We start from the raw sequence: 23,447 nt of genomic DNA, 5'->3' as shown, positions 1-23,447 counted from the left end.
TTAACAGTAAGATACGCTTGTGTACTGGATTCGAGCAAAAGTTCGTGGCGTTTTTCAAACGAATTTCAAAGACAGCGTTCTGATACTTCGGCCGTTTAATTTAAAAGTGGTGTAAATGAGAAAAAAGTAGCTTCCCGGCTTATGGACCAGCTCTGGTCTAAGGCTGCACGGTTTATCTGTTTAATTAAAAAGGAGAAAGAAGGAAAGTGGAAAAAGTTGAATTCTGGATAACGAGGGAAGAAGTCAAATTTCTGTAAAATTTAGTAATACGAAGGAGTGTTGCGTCTATTTCATGCAAGCCACTGTGTTATTAGGTTGTCCGGAAATAAATTGCGGTTAAATTGTACTTTTGCTTAGAGTGAATTTATTTCATCGAAATAATTTCCATTAGATTCTATACACTTTCTCCAACGTTTTCCAAGAGTTCCTATTCCGTTACAATAAAAATCAGGAGTTCTAGAATGAATAAATTCCACCAAGGTATTTACAGCATCCCCTTTATCGCGGAAGATTTTTTCTCGCAAAAAGTTATCGAAATGTTTAAAAAACTGGTAATCCTTACAGCATCCTCTTTATCGCGGAAGATTTTTTCTCGCAAAAAGTTATCGAAATGTTTAAAAAACTGGTAATCTGTAGGGGACAAGTCGGGGGAATAAGGAGGGTGTTTTAACGTTTCGTAACCCAATTCGTGTATCTCTCGAATCGTGAATTGCGTGATCTTACGATTTATCAAACTTCATTAGTTGTGCGTTCACTGAATACGTGATCGATATTGCGGCCAGTTTCCGCGGCTTTACGTCCTAATTTAAATTCGTATGAAAATATGGTACGAACTTGCTTCTTGTCCATTGTTACGTTTTTAAGTTGTACTCAGAACAAACGACGGTAAAAAACTTATATGACAGAGCGACGTCTACGCGTTCAAATGGTACATTACATAATAAACATAAATTTAAAGTGTGTAGTATAGAAAAGCCCTAAATACGACATAGCAGAAAACCGCAGTTCATTTCCGGACAACCTAATAGCTATACAGTGACCGAAAAAGGTATTCATACACCCTATAAAATGGAATGACTTTTTTAAAATTGGGCCAAAGGACCTGAGTTTTTTTGAGAAGTTAGAAAGATTAGTTTACTAGATGAAGTGTAAAAGAATTTTTGAAAAAACTGCAATTAGTCGGAACCGCGAAGAAAATAGCGAAGATCATTTTTACAACTTTTCTATCTGAGCTCGTGATGAAAATTTAAAAAATCTATGTGAATCATACGCACGCTGAAAATTTGATCGAAATCGGTGGATGGAGAAACAAGCGACAGGCATCGAAAGATGTAAGGATCTTCAGATTTATTAGTGAAATAGTGCGATTTTTACAATCTTTAACCGTTTGTAGCTCATAACAACGTTAACCGATTTCGATCAACTTTTCAGCGTGTGTATAATTGGCATAGATCTACAAAACGTATTTTTCAAATTTTCATCACGAGTTCAGATAAAAAAAGTTGTAAAAACGGCCTTCGCTATTTTCTTCACGATTCCGACTAATTGCAGTCTTTTCCAAAATTTTTTGACCCGTCATCTAGTAAACTAGTCTTTCTAACTTCTCAAAAAAAACTCAAGTAGTTTGGCCCAATTTTAAAAAAGTTGTTCCATTTTACAGGGTGTATGAATACTTTTAGGTCACTGTACCTTGTAACGTATTCGTATGACGCACTGGTGTGCTTTGGGGTTTCTTACTTGAGTACGGATGACGCAGAAATGCGTCGTTGAGATTTTCACTCATTGTCCCCTGTCTCAGAATGAAATTTTTCTTTTCAAAAATGCCATCGATGATATAAAATTTCTTCGAAAAATATGAATTAATTATAGCAGTTTTTTCGCCCAAAAAACGCCCCCACGCGAACCTCTAATGGTAGTAACGAAAGGGTTAATATTCTATACGTAGATTAGTATCTCGCTGAATTTCTTCGAGGAAGAAAAAATCGTCATTCTAACCCTTCGCACAAACCTCCCCACCAATTTTTCCTCTCTCTCTCTCTCTCTTCCCCGAGATCCCTGTAAAATGTGTAACGCCTAATTGGACGGGGAACTCGGTCAAGGTGCAGTCGGTCGTGTGCTCGAGCGTGGGAAAAGAAAAGCTCTCCTCCCTGTCTCGAGGATGGGAAAGCCTCTCCTCTCGTTAACCCCGTGGTGCACCACTTTTTCCTCCTCTCTGTTTCGCTTTTAAGCAAAATTTACCTCTACTTACCTGCCGGAACACCGGGACGTGAAAATGCTCCCTCTATTTTTCCCCCCTTCGTAGATACACTTCTACCGAGATCAAATTATTATCGAGGTAATTTTTAATTAACGATTGCCCACTGAAGAGACGAGAGAGCGATCGAATTATTAGAGCCATAGTGTAAAAATTTAGGTTTGCGCACCGGACAATTTTTAATTAACAATTGTCCACTGAACAGACACGAGAAAGCTAAACTTAGCTTGAGTAGTTATAAAAAATACTGCAATTACAGCCTTCGTTCCTTTCTCGATTCGTTTCAAGTAACTTACTATGCATTGTAAGTAGCAGAAACACGGCAAGAAAAATTCGGAAGCTCAAGATCTGCAAAATGAACGAAACTGTAACACGCGGTTCCCAAGTGGCGATTTGCAATACTCGTGCAAAGTAACGTCCATAAAAATAACGATAAAGCGTGTATTCGGTAGCGCTACCTTTCGCTGCAATTACAGCCTTCGTTCTCTTTTCTATAAGTTCGAAATAATTTACTGTGCATTATAAAAAAAATTCACACGACGAAGATCTATAAAGCAAGAAAACTGTAACACGCGGTTCCCAAGTGGCGATTTGCAGTACCCATAAAAAATAATTGCTTGAAGTGTTACTAACTATATCTTTGCAACACCTAAACATCAACGCTCCACAGAAAAAGAAATAACAAGAATTCATGAAAAAATTAATCCTTCCAACGTAAAACCCTGAATTTCTTACCTCACAGGTGTCCCTAATAATTCTCTCACCCGATGTACCTTAAAAATTTCCAAATTCCCCGCGAATGTTCGCGTTGCACAAGGGTTCACCGTCAGAACCGTTATTAATTGCCTATCGATATTCAAATTAGCAAGAAACTCTCAACCCTGTACAATTCGAAACTTCCAGCCAACAATTTCGCATTAATACCCTTCCCATCGAGAGTTCCCGATATTCTCCACAATTTCCACCCTGTTCACCGGCGTTCCGCATTACACTCAGAAGCACAATAAATGCCTTCGTAATTACCTTCTCCTCTGAACAACCCTCTCTCCCTTTAATATCCACCGTTTAATTAGTCTCTCGAAACAGTAAGCGAAAACGAACTCGTTCAACTGTGCGATACACTTTGGTGCTTCGTCAACCGTCTCGCCGGTTCGAACACCAGACGAAACACGGATAGATAGAAAGAGAAGAGACACACGTCCCTTTTTTCTCACCCCTTTTACACCAACGTCGCTAGAGGTAACGTCGTCTTGCCCATTGTTCCCGATCTCGGGTAACGTCGAAGACGTACGAACACGGAGGACCGATAAAATAACGTTTTTTTCTTCTAATTAGCGGCGTGGTAACGCGGCTTCGTAACGGAGAAAGCGAGACCGTGGAAGAGGAGATCGCGGAACCGCGGCAATTTACGTCCGCTTACGCGCTTCTTCTTCTTCTTCTTCTTCTTCTTCTCGGTTAACGACCTGGCCCAGGTTCTACGTACTCCATTCGACCCCCTCGTTTCTTCCTCTTTTCGAAGAACCGCGTGTCCCCGGTCTCGAACGCTTCTCGATCGGTGCACTTTCACCAACGAACAAGCCAAAGATTCCTATCTTCCTTGGGTGGACGACACGTTAACGACGCTCCAATTACCCAACTCTCGACGCGTTTGTAGCTACCTACTCAGAGAGAGAGAGAGAGATGATGCTGTTAATTGGCCGATCCGTCCGAAATTCAGAGATACACGACAGATGGGGGAGAGAGAGGTGTATCGATCGAGAATAGCGATTGTTGGTGGAACAAAGCGAGCTACCCTCGACGTTCCCGTTAATTATACTTGGCTTGCGTCGATACCCTTTAAACGGTGGTTTATCACGCACGCGGAGTTGCAGCGTAATCTGGGTCACTCGCCGTGGGTCGGTTTTAGGTTAGGATTAAATTCGTGGGACCGATTGTGGGCAATATCGTGATCGTTACGGGACATTAGAATCGATCTCAATCTAAATGTAAATAGAAGCCATTAGACCGGCCGGGTTAATTGTACGTTTTCTGATGGCCTACTTGTGGGCAGAGTGTATCTGATACGAGCGTTAGGTGAACGGGGGAATCAATCATAGTGGCTATCGAACACGTGCTTATTGTGTTCCTCGTTCTTTTGCTTCACTCTCGACCCTGATACCCCGAGGTGGAGGCGATTGACGAGTGAATAAACTTGCGGAGGATCAGATGTGGCGGGAGGGAGAGCGTTGATTCTTTGCGGGGAATGCAATTTTGCTTTGACAGAGACGGGTTGTGGTGACGGTGACGGGATGACGTGAATCTTGTTTCGGTGAATGGGTCATTCGTTTAGATTGAGCTTGCTGTATTCTGGAGCTAATGCTTCTTGACCCTGTAAGTCTGACAACGAGTGGTATCGTACCGGAAATCTGCGATTTTCATACTTTTGTACGTTTCAAAGGAGTGTAAAGTAGTGTTTTGACATTCGAAGAAATTCTAACAAGTTTAACCGTTCGAGTGTAAATTTTACTCTACTTCTAATAATCTCTCTATTTTTTTATAAAAAATTGAGGACCTGAGGGGAAGCCTTTGTTTCGTGTCACTTCCAAGCAGTCGCATTCGGTGACAATGTCGAATACAAAATTTTTGGAATTTTTTCGACGTCAAATGAAACTTTTTTCGGTCAGACTTCTGCGATAACCGCAAAGACACTCGAAGGGTCGAAACACTCCCGAGCTTAGAGTGTTACCAAAAATTGGAACACTAGACTCACACTCGGACTTAAAGGGTTAAGCTTGAAGGACAATTCTAACAGAAGCTCCTCCCAGAAGAGACTCCTGAAACCGTGAAAAACAGGCTGGTTTGACTCCGCGCAGGTTACAAAATCACCCCGAAGCCCTGTCGAGTCCCAGGACCAGAGTCTAAAGAGGGCACGTGCATGTTCGTCTGGGAGTGCATCAAATCGGAGGGCACTCACGTGGGCGTGTGCGTGGACACGTTCATGTTCGGAAGCTGCTGCGTGCACAACACGACTACGAACGCGATCACCGCGCCCCATCACCATCACCATCATCACCATCATCATCACCACCATCAACAACCTTCCTCCTCCTCTTCGTTGTCCTCAAACGCGTTGAGGCCAACCCTGGCTGAAGCACTGGGCAACGAATCCACCAGACCCACGCAGACCTCCCTCTCCAGCTTCCTCGTCACGGACTCGAGCACCGCCAGGCCGAGTCACCATCCATCCGAGACGACCAACTCTTCCGGAGGGTCCAGCAGACCGCACAAACCGCTGTCGGCCGGTTCCGCTAGGCCGTTGCAAAAAAGACCGCACGCGAAACCCACGTCCGATCACAAGGACAGAATCCAGACCTCTGTGCTGCCTGCCTCGTCGAATTTCTGGGAGAAGGCGTCTCAGAGCACCAAGAGACCGGGATCCTTGGATTCCTGGGAGAAGGGATCGCAGAGCACCAAAAGACCGGGATCCTCCGAGCTCTGGGAGAAGGGATCTCAAAGTACTAGGAGACCTGGAGCACCTGATCTCTGGGAGAAAGGATCGCAGAGCACCAAGAGACCGGGATCTTCGGAGCTCTGGGAGAAGGGATCTCAAAGTACTAGGAGACCTGGAGCAGCTGATCTTTGGGAAAAAGGATCTCTGAGCACAAGGAGACCTGGAGCACCTGATCTCTGGGAGAAAGGATCGCAGACCACCAAGAGACCGGGATCTCAAAGTACTAGGAGACCTGGAGCACCTGATCTTTGGGAGAAAGGATCGTTGAGCACTAGGAGACCTGGAGCTCCTGATCTTTGGGAGAAGGGATCGTTGAGCACTAGAAGACCTGGAGCTCCTGATCTTTGGGAGAAGGGATCGCTGAGCACTAGGAGACCTGGAGTACCTGATCTCTTGGAGAAAGGGTCGCAGAATACTAAGAGACCAGGAAATCACAGTACCAAGAGACCTGCAGGGGGACATTGGGAGGATGGTAATCAGAATACTAAGAGGCCTGGTCATCACGACACGCAGAATCTTCAGAAGAGACCTGAAAGTGGCCAGCATGTGGGAGTGAAGGAGAAAGACACGACGCACAGTGGGTTTCAGGGGCATCATCAGGGGTTCAAGGATAAAGTAGACAGCGGGCATAACACGTTGGTGATTAGGTTACCGGGGAAGGAACATGCTTCTGGCCAGGACGAAGGTATCAGGCCTAACAGGCCGAACAACCAAAGACCTTCCGAGTCTAGACCTGATGACGGGAAGACTGAGGATGCTGATTTGAGCGTGCAGGAGTCGGTGCATCGACCTAACGTTAACTCGGTTGACGAAAATGTAAGCAACGAGAACGTACAGTTCATTTTACCGTGTTTAACGGAACCAATTTTTCCGTGAAATCTGTAACGCGTAAATATAGTTGAATTGGAGAGAACCTTCTTGTTGTTCCCCGACAGGAAACCGCCAAGGACCCTCATCCAAGCTTAAATTTCATCCACACGGAACGTCCGCAGTGGGCGACGAAGCCGGTGTCTCCCAAACCCACGACAGACTTCTCGAAGCCTTATTTCTCGATCAAGACCACCACTTATCGGCCAATCTCGACGAACGAGCATCCGAACACCAGGCCGAACTTCGTCTCGAGGCCGAATATCTCCAGCACGACGATGAAAACCACGACGATCATCAGGCCGACACACTTCAGTGGTCAGTCCACCACCAGGTATTCGACTATGTCCTTACGTGTTCCATTTACAATCGTGTCCCAGTCGATAAAGCGACGCGCAGCTGAGAGATTAGGAGAGCTTAGGATGCGATATTCACTCTACTCGCGCATACGGCTGTTAGATCAATTTTCTGCGTAATTAATGGGGTCTATCGGCGGGGTGCAACCGAGCGGAACGAAGGTTTTCGAGCCGGCAGCGGCAGCTTCAAGCTTTTCTTTCATTTCTAGCGCAGCCGGATCCTTACCGCAGACCTCTCACTGGCAAGTGACCACAGAGCCGGCGTTCGTCACTAAGCAGAGGCCATCGTCGTCCACGAAGCCGATGTCCTCGCACGAGACCGCTAAACCGTCGTCGCCTTCGTCCTCGTCGCCGGCTAGTAGCTCGCATTTCTGGTCGGAGAACAGCTGGACGCCGCCTAGGCCGTCCTTGAAACCTCACTGGACCGACAACCCTAGCCTCCTTCAGAACGGCCCTGAAGCCTTTCCCCCGCGACCGAGTTTCAAGCCCACGGAACCGCAAGAAGTACGTCACGTCTGTCTCTGTAGAGTAGAATGCGTCCAAGTGTCGCTCGGTTTAGAACTAGGATTGTCTAGCTGTTCGTCTGACTCTCTATTGTCGGTAATGTACTGGGTGTCTCATTTGTAACGAACTGGTATATTATTTCCACTGGTATTGAAAATGAGAAAAAACTACCAACGTTCTAAAGTGTAGACTAGAATTGTCTGACTGTTCGTCTGACTCTATTGTCAGTAATATATAGGGTGTCTCACTTGTAACGAACTGGTAAATTATTTCCACTGGTGTTGAGAATAAGAAAAAATTACTAACGTGTTTCAAAGTTTAGACTAAGATCGTTTGACTGTTCATTTGACTCTATTGTCAGTGTTATACAGGGTGTCTCACTTGTAACGAACGTGTAAATTATCTTCACTGGTATTGAAAATAAGAAAAAATTACTGACGTTCCAAAATTTCGACTAGGATTATATTGTCAGTTTTCAGAGACCAGAGAAGTAGTATTATACAGGGTGTCTCACTTGTAACGAACAGCTAAATTATCTCCAATTTTATTGAAAATAAGAAAAAAATACCTCCAGGAGTCCCTGTGCTTCGGAAATTTGACGACGACACAATAAAGTCTCCCAAGATCATCTTAAAGGTCATTCCAAGGTCATCGAAATTTTTTTTTTTGCATACTAAAACGACCTTCGACAGTAAAAGAAAGTCTATAACCTCGAAGTGACCTTCGTTTTCTCAAACTTCCAATACCAACAGAAGCAATTAAGACGTTCGTTACAAGTGAGACACCCGGTATTCACCAGGAACGAGGATACGCGTATATCCACGTCTGTAATTAAGACGAAACACGAGTATTACTCTCTGCGACAATTACACATACTCCGCGACACTTAACCGAGCACTACCGTACTCAGCCCAACGATTCCACGAAACAAGAACATCCGCGTTCCACGGAACATCCGAATATCCATAGGCATTCCGATACAATTTCGTGCATTCGCGAACCGTAGGAATTCTTCCACAGAAGAATGATCCTCTCCACGCGCCGCTGGCCATAATTGCGAGCACAGTTCTTCCCCCGTGCTGAGCCAGAAATGCCTGGGTGGAGCGGCTGTTATCTTGAAATCGTTTCCCCCGATCGACTTTATCGCGTTATATCCTCGATCCTCTGTTCCCTCTCTCTCCACCGAACGCTATTAGATCCGATCGATAGGAAAAACAGGTGTTTCGCCACGGTAAGAAGAAAAAGAAAACGCTGCCTCTATCCGACCTTTTTTTTCTTCTTTTCTTCGCCATTGGATTACTGTTAATCGCGACAAAGAAGCAGGCGGATCGAGGCACCTCGACTCGATTACACAGTCCATTGAACAGCGTGTTACAAAGTAGGGAGAAACGAAACCGATCGAACCGTTTCGTGGATTAATAATAAATTCGAACCGCATCGTGTGCACTCTCTCGATAACCAATCTAGCCTGGACGTGTATGTTCCCCTTTCTTTTTATCCTTAGAACACGGAGTTCCACAAGCCGCTAGGAGCAGCACATTACATTACCACGTCCCACTTCGAGACATCTGCCAGGCCTAGACCAACGCAGAAGACTACCACTTCTACTACGACGACTACTACTACAACTACGACGACTACCACGACCACAACCACGACTACAACTACCACAACGACTACACCCAAGCCTGACACAACAGTGTCGACGACGGAAGCAACGGCGAAGACAGGATCGGTGCTAACTGTTTCCGCTGCAGCTGAAAGCAAAGGGATGCAGTGCGGTGTGCCACCGTTGTTCCCGAGGCCAGAGACTAGGATCGTTGGTGGAAAGGATGCACCGTTTGGAAGATGGCCTTGGCAAGTGTCTGTGAGAAGGACGTCGTTCTTTGGGTTCTCCAGTACTCATCGTTGCGGAGGAGCTGTGCTGAATGAGAACTGGATCGCTACTGCTGGACATTGCGTGGACGAGTGAGTGATATATTGTTGGGTGTGGAAATTAATTCGCTGCCTTCTTTCACAAACTCAAACACAATTTTTATGTTCGAGATGATTGACTGTTTTGAATGACATTTTTCATTTATTGGGAAACTGACGACTCTGAAAAATGTGACGATTTTGAGACGATAAAGTGTTCGAGACTTTTTGAAAGAGGGCATCGAATTTATTTGTACAGCTGATAATTGAAAATCAATTTCTGCTGGAGTAAAGTATCCTTCTTTTATCCCTTATGTCGATAACCACAATTGTCGCAATTGTTTATCTACCTTCAAACTAAGACAGCACACAGGGGAATCCGTCCGCTCGCTCCACTCAATCCCTTCTAAGAAATCCTACTTTTAGGGTATCTCACTCTGTCGCATTTGTTTCGTTAGCGTTCTTCTGTCTGTCTGTTTATCAGCCAATAATGACAGTGTATGTGATGTGAATACAATTGTCACTATTACACTACAGCCACTTATTAAATTGGTGGTTGAGCGAATGATTCCTCTATCCCCTGTTGCTGCTTCAGCTTGACGGTAGTGTGTGCCAACATCTCATCTCCAAGCCGAGACTTTACTCACTAGGCCAATGACGCCCTCTTTATTTTTCCTCGTCGGTTCCCTATTTAAGTCTAGAAGCTCCGATCCTACAAATATTTTTACCCAAAAAATGCGCAGAAGAGTACTCAATTATCGACATAAGGGTTAATTAACTAAAAATCGAGTTAAAAATAAATTCCCCACGATTGATACCATTTTCCAGCCTGCTCACCTCGCAGATCAGGATCAGAGTGGGCGAGTACGACTTCTCGTCGGTTCAAGAGCGGCTACCGTACGTGGAACGTGGCGTGGCGAAGAAAGTGGTACACCCAAAGTACAACTTCTTCACGTACGAGTACGATCTGGCGTTGGTTCGATTGGAGAGTTCGTTAACATTCGCGCCGCACATCTCTCCGATCTGTCTGCCAGCCACTGATGATCTGTTGATAGGCGAGAATGCAACTGTCACCGGTTGGGGAAGGCTCAGCGAGGGTGGCACCCTTCCTTCTGTGCTGCAAGAGGTAAAATCCTGATCGTGAATCATGGTACAGAGTGGTTGCCAACTGGCAATCTTCCATAAGTTCTTTCAATTCGAGCTATTCGCAAAGGAACTTGACTATCAGAGATTTATGAACAGCCGGGAGTGTTATCTCAGACGTGTTTCGGATGTTTTTGTTGCAGGTCTCTGTGCCCATAGTGAGTAACGATAGGTGTAAGTCAATGTTCCTGAAGGCTGGGAGGCACGAGTTCATTCCGGATATCTTCCTGTGCGCTGGATACGAGTCTGGTGGACAGGATTCTTGTCAGGTACACTCTTCAAAATGTTTATCCTAGGTTCTATGATTTATTTTGGATCTTAGAGAAAGATCGTCGAATGGTGGTAGATTTATTGTAGGAATGTTAGGTTGGAGACAGGTAACGAATATATTTAAGACTCGAGAGTTAATGGCTCTACTCTTTAACTCTTAGTTTTTTTATTTTATGACGGTACCTTCTACGTTTCACCACCAGAGGGACGGAGTAACGACTAATTCTCGCTGGTGCTCGCTAAGCCTCCCGTTTGTATATATACAACTTCCGAAATGAGTTTAATTGTCCCCTGTGTTTAAAGCACGAGTCTCCTAAGTAACTTTACTTGACCAATTCATTAAGGAGAGGTGCAACATGAAACTCACAACCCTCTGCTTCTCCATTTATCCTGCATGTCACTTTGCTCCCGTCATAAGCTGACCGCCAAAATTCCTTTCGCACGGTCCATTCTCTTCTTCTCTAATTCTTTCACTCTACGTGGACTTTCTCAAAACTCATTCACACCTCTATCTCTCCAACTCAAGTATTCTTCGTTCACGCAACTATCGCTTTATAGGCTAAACATTCGCAGGAAAGAATCCTGTCTCTCTGGTCCAAGTACTCTTCATCGCACGTCTATCTTCCAATCTAAACACTCGCTTAAATATTCACAATTACAATCTATCATTTCCACTAGAAAACTTCGAATAACCTATACGTTGCTTAATGGTGTTAAGAATTAAGAGAAAAATAAGGTCCTGAATATACTCGATACTGTCTAAAGCATAAGAGAGAGAACGAAGTCTTCACAATGTTCTCCAAGCCTCAAGAAGGCTTTTCACGGCTAATTTCCAGGGCGACTCGGGTGGACCTTTGCAAGTACGAGGGAAAGATGGTCGATACTTCCTTGCCGGCATCATATCCTGGGGTATCGGTTGCGCAGAGGCGAATCTACCGGGTGTGTGCACGAGGATCTCGAAGTTCGTCCCGTGGATCCTGAAGAACGTCACCTGACCCGTCTTCCGGTTGACCATTTGCCACGGTGTACCATTGTCGACAGCTTGACGAATCGACTCGCCAAAGTGTGAACGTTCCAGAACCGTTGTTGTTCTACTACACGTTTCTTCGATTTCTACGGGGGTTTTCGAACCGCGCGGGGGAACACAGAGAAAGGAGAAGGTCGCACGAAATCACTGCCAAATACGTAAGACTTGTACGGAGAGAAAGAACGCGAGACTTGGAACGAAAAAAAAAAAAAAATAAAAATGGTTTCTCGTTTTTCTTCACCCGTTGGAATAGAGAAAAAAAGAATAGAAGAACGAAGAGGGGTGTTTGTTAGAGAATATAGAAGGATATTACACGCAACGAAAAACACCGGATAAGAGAAGTTTGAGAAACTTCCGTCTCGAAGACTGCCGCTAACGGAAAAAAAAAGCGAAGCCAATCAAACACACAGACCGCGCGAGACTGTGAAAAGAAGAAGAAGGAGGATCGTTGGATCGAACGACGAGAGGAGAAAAGAGTGAACACACTCGCGCTAGGCTGGACTGTATTTATATATACATATATAAATATATTTTAAGTAAGATAATAATATATTTCCATCGTCGTGAATGGACGAACGAAGAGAGCTAATGACGGCGCTCAGCTTTTGCCAGCCTGTACATGAATATGTAAGAGAAAAGAAAAGAAGAAAAGAATATGGGAGAAGTGGATATAGAACTGTTTTGGCTTGACGTTGAAAACGCCTCTGAAGATTACCGAATGATTGTTAAATATAACGAATAATTAGGCAGTTTCAGCAGCAAGCCGATCTCATTTACACATTTATCTACCATTTTGTATAGCGAGATCCTGTAAAATGCTAAGTTCTTGCCCATTGTCTTTTTAGTAATTATTTCTTTTTCTTTTTTTTTTTCATTAATCGAACTAGCTAAATTAAACTCCTTTTCCCTCCCTTCATCTCTCTCTCTCTCCTTCCTTTATTTACAATAATTACGAATTTTCTTTTTCTTTTTTTTTTCTGTACAGACATACATCGTGTACTTAAACATATGTTTATTACTACCTGGGAGACTCGTTCGTTCTCGTACCCAAGTAGGTTTCGTTATTTTCGAAGGAAAACAGTAGGGTCTATAGTATTCGCGAATTTAATGGATCGTTGACGCGACCAGCGATCAGGACTACCGAAGTTTCCGCGTCCACGATGAAATAGAGGAAGGGATGAACGACCGTGAATGGCACTGGTCCTGCTCTCTCGAACAATCCATTACCTGCGGGAAAAAGGAGTACAAATAATTTTCGAATAATTTGTAAAAAACACAAATAATTTTAAAAGAATTTTAAAGAAATACAAATAATTTTCGAGTAATTTTTAAAATATAAAAATCATCTTAGAATAATTTTAAAATAATTTTCGAACATACGAATTTTCAAGAGACGTAAAAATGAAGATAGTCTGTAACTTCTGGAAGCAGAAGTAACGTCTTACGAGCTACTTCGAGTGCAAGAAGAATCGCAGGAAAACGGGAGAAGACAATGAGGAGTTTTATAGGTATTAAGAAGGAATGAAAATTGTGTGTCGGGGAACAGCTGACAGAGAGTGATGACGTCTTAAATGAAAATATTTACGAGCAGCAGATTCGTCGTAACGATTGAGGAATTCCTGGCATAATAAGACATAACGGCGAACAACCGCAAGGTCTTTTTATTTATTTGCCAAGGCGGTGAGTCAGCGGGCAGGATATCAGCGATTAAATCCAGCCAGGTTTATAACAATACTGAGAATATTCCCGATCCGTTTGGCCGGCGTCAATTACAATAAGCCGGAAACGACAGCTCTTCGACGAGCAAACAACGAATTAACGACGATTCGACATTCTTCGATTGGCGATGGAAAAAATTCTTGCTCAAGCTTTTACGTAACGTCGCTGAAAATATATGGAAAAAAATACTATTGTGACTGTTACAGGTACGTAGTTTACATACATACACTACCAAATGTTTCACTGTGCATTGCAAGTTACGGAAAAAAGTAGCAATTTTTCAGAATGTTTAAATTTTCTAAAACTTTTTTATCGCTCAAGTCAGTCGAAATTGGGTAAAGCGCTATTAATCTCCGCAACGTCAATTTCATATCTGTCGAAAATTAGCAGCAGATTCGATATTGGCGCGAATCAAAGTCCAAACTTTCGGTGAACGAAAAAGAAAAATAAAAAGTTGTCAATAAGTGAAGATTCTTTCGATGTGCCAATAAGAAAAGAAAAGTTAGCAATTTTTGAGAATTTTAAAAATTTTTTATCGCTCAAGTCAGTCGAAATTGGGTAAGACGCTATTAATCTCCGCAACGTCAATTTCATATCTGTCGAAAATTAACAGCAGATTCGATATTGGCGCGAATCAAAGTCCAAACTTTCGGTGAACGAAAAAGAAAAATAAAAAGTTATCAATAAGTGAAGATTCTTTCGATGTGCCAATAAGAAAAGATATTGGCACACTGTGTCCTTCGAGAAGATTTCTAATCTACCACGTGTCCCTAAAGAAAGCATCGACGTGAAGATTCGCGGTGTTCCAGCGTTAATAGGAGAGAGAAGAACAGCTTTTCGGAACGTTTTCAGCATGCAACGCCTAATTTTACAGTAGTTAACCGTGGTCGAAGGATGACGGGGAACGTGAACGTAGAATGTGACGAGGAAGAGCTGGAAGAAGGTAGGGGGAAAGGATCAGACACGCGCCAGTAGTAACAGGCAGCCATCGTCAGACGTAGGGAGTTACTTTGTCGTCCGCTTGTACGACGTGTAAGGAGAATTGCAATTTCACTGGCGGAGATTGCGACAGAGCGATTGCCTGATCGATTCTGCTGCCTATGGCCAGTCTTTGGCTTCCTTCTTTCATAATTTCTTTCTCTTTCTTTCTGTCTCGCGAGAAGAGCTATTCTTGCTTGTTGTTTGTGTCTGGAAGTTTGGGAGAAAGTCGAATTTTTGGTAAATCTTTTCACTGGAAGAATTTTAACCCTTTGAGTAGAGAATGAGAAGAGGTATTCTTCATTTCTTTTCGTATCTTTGGAAGGAAATAGAATTTTTGGTGATTGGAAAAATATTGACCCTTTGAGTACGGATATTCAAGGCAATCATTTTTTTTATCTGTGGAAGAGAGTGAAATTTTTGGAAAACCTTGCGACTGGAGGAACACCTTTGAGTACAGAATGAGAAGAGATATTCTTGATTTCTTTTCATACCTTTGGAAGAAAATGGAATTTTTGGTAAATCTTGTCACTGGAAGAATGATAACCCTTTGAGTAAAAAATGAGAAGGGGTATTCTTCGTTTCTTTTCGTATCTTTGGAGGGAAATAGAATTTTTGGTGGTTGGAAAAATATTGACCCTTTGAGTACGGATATTCAGGACAATAATTTCTTTTTATCTTTCGAAAAGAATGGGATTTTTGGTAAAATCTTGTCACTGGGGGAACATTTACCCTTTGAGCGCACAATATTCGAGACGACAAATAAAAAAATTCGTTTCGATCGAAACTGCAATTTTCGAAGTTCGACGTCAGAGGATAGGCGAAGGAGAAAGTGCAGTAGATCGTAGAAAGCAGAGAATAGAAACCTGGATGATAGTATCGGTAATAGTCCCGACGAGGTGGAACGATGAAGGGAGGATCGGTATTGGTCGACTCACGAGAGTGGGTCCTGTCTGGTTTCATGTAATTCCTGATGTTCACTCCTATGCTCTGTTGCACGTCTCTGGCGTACACACCTAGATCAGGTGTCATTGGCGAGAGATCTGCTGCTCTTGGCTCGAACACGTCCACAATTCCCAACTGGAAACAAAACGATTCAAATAATGTGCATAAAAGTCGAAGTAATTCTAGACTCTGTTCGTAATATCTAAATAAAATTTGGCAATAAAACAGAAAAAAATATAGAAGAAGATGTACGGGACGTAAATGATCGTTTCTAACTGACAAATGAATAATACAATCGCTTAAAATGCCCGAGATAATCAAGGATAATGCCGAAGCAACTCTATCCAGCAACGCTGAATTGGTCCATAAAACGGAACGTTTGAAGTCGAGCATCGTCTGTTCAGCAGACGCTGAAAACAGCAAAAGGGAAGCGTTTCTAGCCGCGAAATCGGCGATAAAACTGGGCTACCTGCCCCTGAATTACGTCCATTAAACAATTCCAATTTTTCACCGGTGTTTCGAATTGTCGTCAATTACGCGTCGCGGAGGAGGCCACGTGCGCCGTGTGTCCGCGGAAGGCAGCCGTGACGAGGAGCGGAAAGCGCATTCAACATCTCGACTAACGCGATTAAGTAATTAGGAGCTTAATACCCGAGACTAATGGCGAACTATCGCTTGGTATTTCCAGACCGTTCTCTTTGGCCCACTGAAATTCATTCGCAGAGACAATGGGAGCGAAGGAGTTATTTCCTTTTCAAACCGTGGTCGTGACGAGAGATCCAGAGAAGTGGAATGAATTTGAGAAACGTGGATGACTGAGAAGATTGATTAGACCGCGTGACCCACCGGTGGGTCATCGAGTGATGCTCCTACTTGCCCACGCGACCCATCGGTGGGTCATTCCAATACGGATCACAAAAAGAATTGAATAGACGGCGTGACCCACCGTGGGTCATCAGTTGGTACCCTTATTTACCAAAGTGACCCACCTATGGATAATCGATCGATGCTCTTATTCGCCCACGTGACCCACGTATGGGTCACCCAAGCATAAATGTCAAAAAATATTAAATAGAAGGGATGACCCACCATGGGTCATCGATTGGTACCCTTATTTGCCAAAGTAACCCACCGATGGGTCATCGATCGATGCTCTTATTCGCCCACGTGACCCACGTATGGGTCACCCAAGTATAAATGTCAAAATTGATTAAATAGAAGGGATGACCCACCATGGGTCATCTATTGGTACCCTTATTTACCAAAGTAACCCACCGATGTGTCATCGAGTGACGCTCTTATTTGCCAACGTGACCCACCGATGGGTCATTCCGCCATGAATGACAGAAAAGATTAAATAGACGGAGTGACCCACCATGCGTGGGTCACCATACTATTTTATAATATTCTACGAAAATAAAAATGCAAAATTCAAGTATTAACGATAATAAACACTTGGGGAAAATCGAACCATCCGGTGATAAATTTTAAAAAACAGAAAATATAATGAAAAGGACTTTGGTACCCTCTGGAGAAAGGACGTCAAGGTGACGAAACCACGTAACATGAAAGACGGAATGGTGGCCCTGACCCAAGTCGCCTGTAACTGCTTCCGCAATAGCCTGAGCGACTTCCCCCCTAGGTCTCTGGCCAGCCTATAGGTATCCCTCCTGTCTGTGGCCATCATGAGCAGGATATTATACCTTGGATCCTGAAATGACGAATTAAAAACGCGTGATGTGTCACCGAGAGCGTTACATCGTGGCAGAACGAAGGCTGAGGAAAATTGTTTCCTGTTACGGTTCTAAAAAGACGAACAAACAGTTTTTCATGGAGCGTTCTGCACTTACGTCGAGAGGAAATTCAAGGGCGACAGCGTGGAGCGATGGGAAGTAGGCAAATGGTAAAACAGCGAAGTATCTGGAGGCAGTTACTGAAGAGACGTCGCAGCCGTTCACCAGGAACGATATCTCGGTTGAGTCCCTGACGGAGGCTTCGTTCAAACTGGGAGAATAAGGCTTCCAGATGCCTAGATCTTGCATCCAGATTCCTTCGTCTGGAACAAGACAGAAAACTCCGTGAAATAAAATTTGTTAGACATTATTTTCCAAGGAAATGCATAAAATTTCAATCATTTAAAAATATTCGACTTGAAAGTAAAATTTAGCGTCACAAGAAAGTACAGAGAATTAATTTTACTCATAATTTTCAAGAATGTTACACAAGACGTTAAAAAAATAAATGCCCCAAAATCTGCACTACAATTATTGCAAATATACGTATGTTTAAACAATGATCTAATACCTTAGTATATTCACAAAAATTTATAAGGGTAAAATAGTACTTAATAAAGAGAGAGCTCGATGGTACAGTGGCTAGCGTGTCAGGCTGCTACCAGATTGACCCGAGTTCGAATCCCCTCTCCCTTTCTCTCATTTTTCCAAATCCTAATGTAACAATTATCCTCCATTTCTCGACGAATTTCGTCATCACCTCTTAACCAGAACCCTTCACCATTCGTCTTAATCATTCTCCTCGCATCTGAACATTGGTCAGTGGTCATCAAGGATAAAAAAAAAAAAATAAAAAGAATCCTCCGTTACCTGGGTAACTGGAGAAGAATCCCCTCGGGGTCCTGACGCTACGTTTCTTTCTATTCATCACGCCTACAGTGGTCAGCTGTCCAGTGGAGCCAATTTCACCTGTGGCAGTGGTCGTGACTGGCAAATCGGTAGATCCTATCTCAGTTGGGATAGACTGATTGTTCGGAGAATCCGTTGAAACGGTATTCTCATTGGCAGCTGCTGGTCCATTCGTGGACACAACAGTAGTAGACGCCTCGTCCGCTTGGGTTGGGATCATTGAACTCGTGGTAGTAGCTGCTTCCGTGACGTTGATCGGTGAAATAGTTGACGATGTCGTGATAATTGTGGCTGTCATCGTTGACGTGGTCGTTGACTCTGGGATAGGTGGTTCGATAGATTCTGTTGTCTGACTGCTAGGTGTTGTTGATTCTGGTACTGCGTCCATCATCGTTGGAGCTGGAGCAAGTGTAGCAGCTTGTGTAGTAGAAGTAATAGTAATACTAGGTGTAGTAGTAGTCGACAAAGTTGACGAAGTGATTGAACTCGAAATTTCTGGAGTTGTCGTGGGTTGAGTGGTTGTTGCAGTAGGAATTGTTGACGTAATACTTGCACTAGTAGTAGAAGCATCGTCCACCAGAATTCCGTTACCAGGAGTAGTCTGTGTCAACTTGTCCTGCGCATCTATGGTGTTCAAGGTCATTCCAATCATCTCAACCATCATAGTAGTCGGCATTGTTTCCTCGTTAGTTTCGGAACTTTGCACGGTAGTGGTGGTAGGCATTGTAGTAGTTTCTTCAGAAATTGGTGTCCTAACTTCCGTCGTAGCTTCCTCGGTCGTTTCTTGCAAAGGAGTACTAGTACTCTCGTCCGTTTCCTCTTCGGGAATAGACAAATTGAACCCGTAGAACCTCAGAATATCCTCGTACTCTGCCCTCAGTTTCGTGTTCTCTTGGTTCAGCGTCAATCCTCCGAGGAACCCATCTGCGTTCAGATACGTCTGTAAACAGAGAAAAATAATTACCCTGGAACACCTCCGTTGTCACGGATCGTCGATCCTTGGAGTTACGAAACTCGTTCGAAAAGAGCGATCGAGCACGAGAGAAACCAGGCAGTTTTAACGAAGAGAAATTGAGCGCGTTCAGGCTTCAAATTCATCCATCGTGACAAATGTTTTCTTGTTAATCGCGCGCCCTCGATATTACGTAACACCTGACGGATAAAATTCGAGCGATTTAGGGAAATCTTACTCTCAATCTACGATGAACGTCTCTGAAACCGATCCTCGTGACGTCCCTGTCGCGAGGCAGACCCAGGGCATCGGCGATCTGCTGTCTTCCTCTGCCGGCAGAGCCCTCGTAGAGCGCTGCCAGGACGAAGCCAACCCCCGTTGGCGAGAATGCAACGTTCCCGTGCGCCGTGTACTGCTGGAGAATCCGCACGCCTAGGTCGTTAATAACGTCCGTGATGATGTCGACCGGCCGATGCGGAACCGGTTGATACCAGCCGTCGAATCCCACGTTGTCGTAGCCGTGGACAAGCACCGACGACCACACTGCTGGAATATTTCCAATCAGAAGGGACCGCGCGGAATTTTAAGAAAAGTTTATTAATCATAAACTTCGAAGGGGAGAGGAAGACTGGTTTCCCACGAGATGTGAAAAAGATGGTGGAAGGATAGCGAAGTCGAAGGGTTGTAGACCTCGAGAGACCGAAGGAAAATACGGAATTTCATAATTTAGAGAAATTCCAGAAATCGCAGAAATTTTCCAGTCCCAAAATTTAATGCTAATACCAGGAATCTAGTGACAACACACGAATATACAAAATCACTCGCAATCGAGAAGGATGGGTCTTGCGAAGATCGTCACAACAATAAATGGATAAATTTAAAAAAATTCTGTAAAACAATTAGCGTAACCTAACGAACTATTAGCTAGTTAATCTACACTGTTCCACGGTGAATGCAAATGCAGGAAAAGATGGAAGTTGAGAAAGAGAGAGAGAGAGAGAGAGATCGAAGGAAAAAGAAGATGGATACGTACGCTGTAACAGGATCAGCCAGGACATCCACGCGCCCATGTTAATCGCCACGACTGGTTGCTGGGATCACTGGCGGACGAGGAGCACGAGACGACTGGCGACGAGCATGGACAACGACTCGCGGATTCTCTCTCTTGATTCGAACACGCTGGCGCGGAAACGAGCCGGGCATAAGCAGAGCCTATCCTATTAGGATTAGTCTTAGTCGTTCGCTCTCTACGTCGGAACTGGCTCGCGCGGATGGTGCATGCCGCCTGCCTCCGAGCCTCTTACACACTCCTCTACCTGTGATTTTTTAAACGGCAAGGTCGTCAGGTAGATAAACCCGTGTCTATGTACGCCGTCATATCGCGCGCTCGCCCTTCCCTTCTTCTTCTCTTCTCTTCTGTTGCTGGTGGAATGGAAGCGGTAGGGTTCCAGCTTCCCTAGGAGGATGGATGCAGAATGGGAGGAATTATGAGGGGAATTACGAGGAGAGAGAGAGACTCGTTGGATGGGAAGCTCGTTACTCTTGCTTGGGATTTTCGAGGATTTGGGGATTGGTTTGTTGGAGAAGAATTGTGCGGAGATGGAGGAGGAGAAATTGTGAGAGTAATTAGGGAGAGATTTGATGATTGAATGGAAGGTCGTTGTTTTGGGTGTGGGATTTTTGGGATTTTCGAGGATTGGTTTGTTGAAGAAGAATTGTGCAGAGATTGAGGAGGAACTGTGAAAGTAATTAGGGAGAGATTTGATGATTGAGTGGAAGGTTGTTAGTCGTACCTGGGATTTTTGGGATTTTGGGGGATTGAGAGATTGGTTTATTGGAGAAGAATTGTGCGGACGAGGAGGAGGAGGAATTATGAGAGTAATCAGGAAGAGGTTTGATGATTGAGTGGAAGATCGTTACTAGTGTCTGGGATTTTTTGAGATTTTTAAGATTTTGGAGAATTGTGAGATTGGTTTATTGAAGAAGAATATGCAGAGATGGAAGAGGAGGCATTATGAAGATAATTAGGATAATTAGTTCGACGATTGAATGGAAGATCGTTCGTGCCTGGAATTTTTGGGATTTTTGAAGATTGGGAAATTAGGTTGTCGAAGAAGAATTATGCAAACGAAGAGGAGGAGGAATTATAAGGATAATTAAAAAGAAATTTAACGATTGGATAGAAGGTCATCTCACGTGCTTGGGAATTTTAGAGGATTCACACATTAATTTATTGAAAAAGTATTACACAAAGAAGGAAGAGGAGGAATTATGAGGACAATTAGGAAAAGCTTTATACTCGTGCCTGGGATATTGGGTTCGTGAAACGTTTCGAATGGCCAGCAATTACACAGAGAATTACGATATGAAGCTTGTTAAGGTTTTTGAGATTTGAAGGGTTTAAACATGAAACTCACTGGAGAGTTGGTGTTAACAACGGATTTTGGGATCGAGAGAATTTCAAAGGATCAACTATACGTTTACGTTAATCTCTAGGATTATTCGAATTCGAAAACGAGAAATTTACATAAACCTAACGTGTAATATATACAATTTTTCAAATTGACAAGATCTCCAAGGACAAGAGTTAATTTTTAATTCAAGGTTCACCAGACATTTCCCAAGTTTCCACGAATTTCCATCGAAGAAAATAACAAGCTCGTTACTCGAAGATGCAACGTAGAATCCGACCTTTCTTCATCCCAACTTTCGCACACTTGCAACCTCCATTCTTCTTCGGGCGTGATCTTAATAAAGCAACTAAAAGTTGTGGCAACTTCCAGCGTAACGTAACAGAGCGCACCTGAATCATACGCGTCATAAGTCTTGCTCAATTTTCGCTAGTTTTCGCAATACGGCGAACCTTGTTAGTCTCGAGCTCCTCCATATAAAATGAACATCCTCCGAACACGAATTTTCATTCATAAAAATTCCAACACTTCCCTATTTTCAACCCTTTGCACTCGAAGATCTTTTTGCCACAGAAGGCAGCTTACTTGTACTAAAAGATTAACATTTATTGCCTTCGGTATTTGGTGAAAAATTGACGAAATTTTTTAAAACTGACAGAAATAAATCGTACATATATTGACAGATATATTTTAATATTTTATAGTAGTATTGTGCTTATTGTTTTCCTTTCGAGATTACAATGGGTTCAGTTTTCATTTTCATTTTGCTTAAACTTAACTTAGTTATAAAGGTAAATATCTAAAAATATACTATAATCTAACAAACAATCTTGTTGATCTTTGGCTTCTTTTGTACTTTTCCTTTACTCCTTTTCCCTATCCCCCTTTCTTCTAAACAAATCAACCAATTCTCTCCTTCACCTTCTTCTCCTAGGATTCTTTCTGTTATCCTGCCATCCACCCAGTTGGCTATTTTAATATTTTACAATAATATTGAATATTTTACAATTTTTTTTATTTAATATTTTACAATTATATTTAATATTTTACAATTATTTTTCAATTGTGATACATTTCATTAGAAGTTGGTTCTTCCAAACAATTTCACTGCTTAGACATTCATGAGAGATCCCTAAACCTGTTATTCTGTACAACATCAGCCTCAAGAGAGCCACCATTAATTATTCACCAAATGAAAAACAACAATATCGCTTCTCACTCGAGTCGAAAGTGTCAAATAAACCAACCAACATCTCCCACTATTCCAGACGATATTTTATTGCTCACAATATACAGAATACCAAGTAAATATAGTAAATTATCCTTAAACCTATCCTCCATACATAGTATCCATCCTATCCACGCGATCTCGTGCCACTAATGATAATAAAAAAAAAAAGAAAGAAACAGCCATACTTGGAAACGTCACTCGTGGAGAGGATCGAACGTTTTCGACGTCGAATGTTGCGTGGATATCCACGCAATATCCGGTGCCGTCCATTACCCGCAAATTAGACGTTCGTGATGGTAATTGTAATGCGGCGCAAACGTTCGCGGGCCATCGATCGCTGTTTCAGCTGGCGAGAATCATTTCGCGCCCGTTGGCCTATGCCAATTATCCTTTAGAAACGAACGATTGCTGTTCCACGCTTCTTCTTTTTCTTCTTCTCATCCCGTTCACCGTTCTCAACTCGTCCAAATTGTCGTAACCAGGAGAAAAGGAACGAAAAAAAAATTCGAAAGAGTTCAACGAGATTACAAGTCCGGATTGAGCAAGGACATTGAGGCCTTCCGGTCACGTCGACTCGGTACCAAGCATGATTTTTTCGCCAACCCGGCGAAGAAGAAAAAAGGTGAAATTGGTAATTAGAAAGGGAGGAGGAGAGAGTTGGAGGAGATGAATGTGTGATTGAAGGTGTTTGCGTGGGATGTAAGAGGAGTTTGTTCGAGGAGAAATCGCGGATCGGCCATGTTG

The 23,447-nt window shown here is 43.2% G+C and overlaps 2 protein-coding genes across 2 annotated transcripts in view; one reads left to right on the top strand and one right to left on the bottom strand.

Moving 5' to 3' along the window:
• LOC108574781 (serine proteinase stubble-like) overlaps positions 1-11,793 on the top strand; it is a 12,121-nt gene extending 328 nt beyond the window's left edge. Inside the window, exons 2-9 of the mRNA XM_017937421.1 lie at positions 5,107-5,964; positions 6,199-6,560; positions 6,680-6,945; positions 7,177-7,471; positions 8,976-9,439; positions 10,214-10,511; positions 10,672-10,797; positions 11,635-11,793. Of these exons, the coding sequence (XP_017792910.1) occupies positions 5,107-5,964; positions 6,199-6,560; positions 6,680-6,945; positions 7,177-7,471; positions 8,976-9,439; positions 10,214-10,511; positions 10,672-10,797; positions 11,635-11,793 (2,828 nt within the window). The remainder of the gene's footprint in view (positions 1-5,106; positions 5,965-6,198; positions 6,561-6,679; positions 6,946-7,176; positions 7,472-8,975; positions 9,440-10,213; positions 10,512-10,671; positions 10,798-11,634) is intronic.
• A 1,119-nt stretch (positions 11,794-12,912) lies between these two features.
• On the bottom strand, positions 12,913-20,131 carry LOC108574805. Its single transcript, XM_017937450.1, has 7 exons — positions 20,095-20,131; positions 19,300-19,604; positions 18,071-19,049; positions 17,318-17,523; positions 16,993-17,178; positions 15,461-15,602; positions 12,913-13,052 (listed from the first exon to the last, which is right to left on the bottom strand). The coding sequence occupies exons 1-7, from the start codon at positions 20,129-20,131 to the stop codon at positions 12,913-12,915; spliced, it is 1,995 nt and encodes a 664-aa protein (XP_017792939.1).
• Between the last annotated feature and the right edge of the window lie 3,316 nt (positions 20,132-23,447).

The sequence above is a fragment of the Habropoda laboriosa genome, unplaced genomic scaffold (genome assembly GCF_001263275.1).
Source record: "Habropoda laboriosa isolate 0110345459 unplaced genomic scaffold, ASM126327v1 scaffold257, whole genome shotgun sequence".
Classification (NCBI taxonomy): Eukaryota; Metazoa; Arthropoda; class Insecta; order Hymenoptera; family Apidae; genus Habropoda; species Habropoda laboriosa.
The sequence above is the reverse complement of the archived record's forward strand: the minus strand, read 5'-3'. Positions and strand labels throughout refer to the sequence as shown.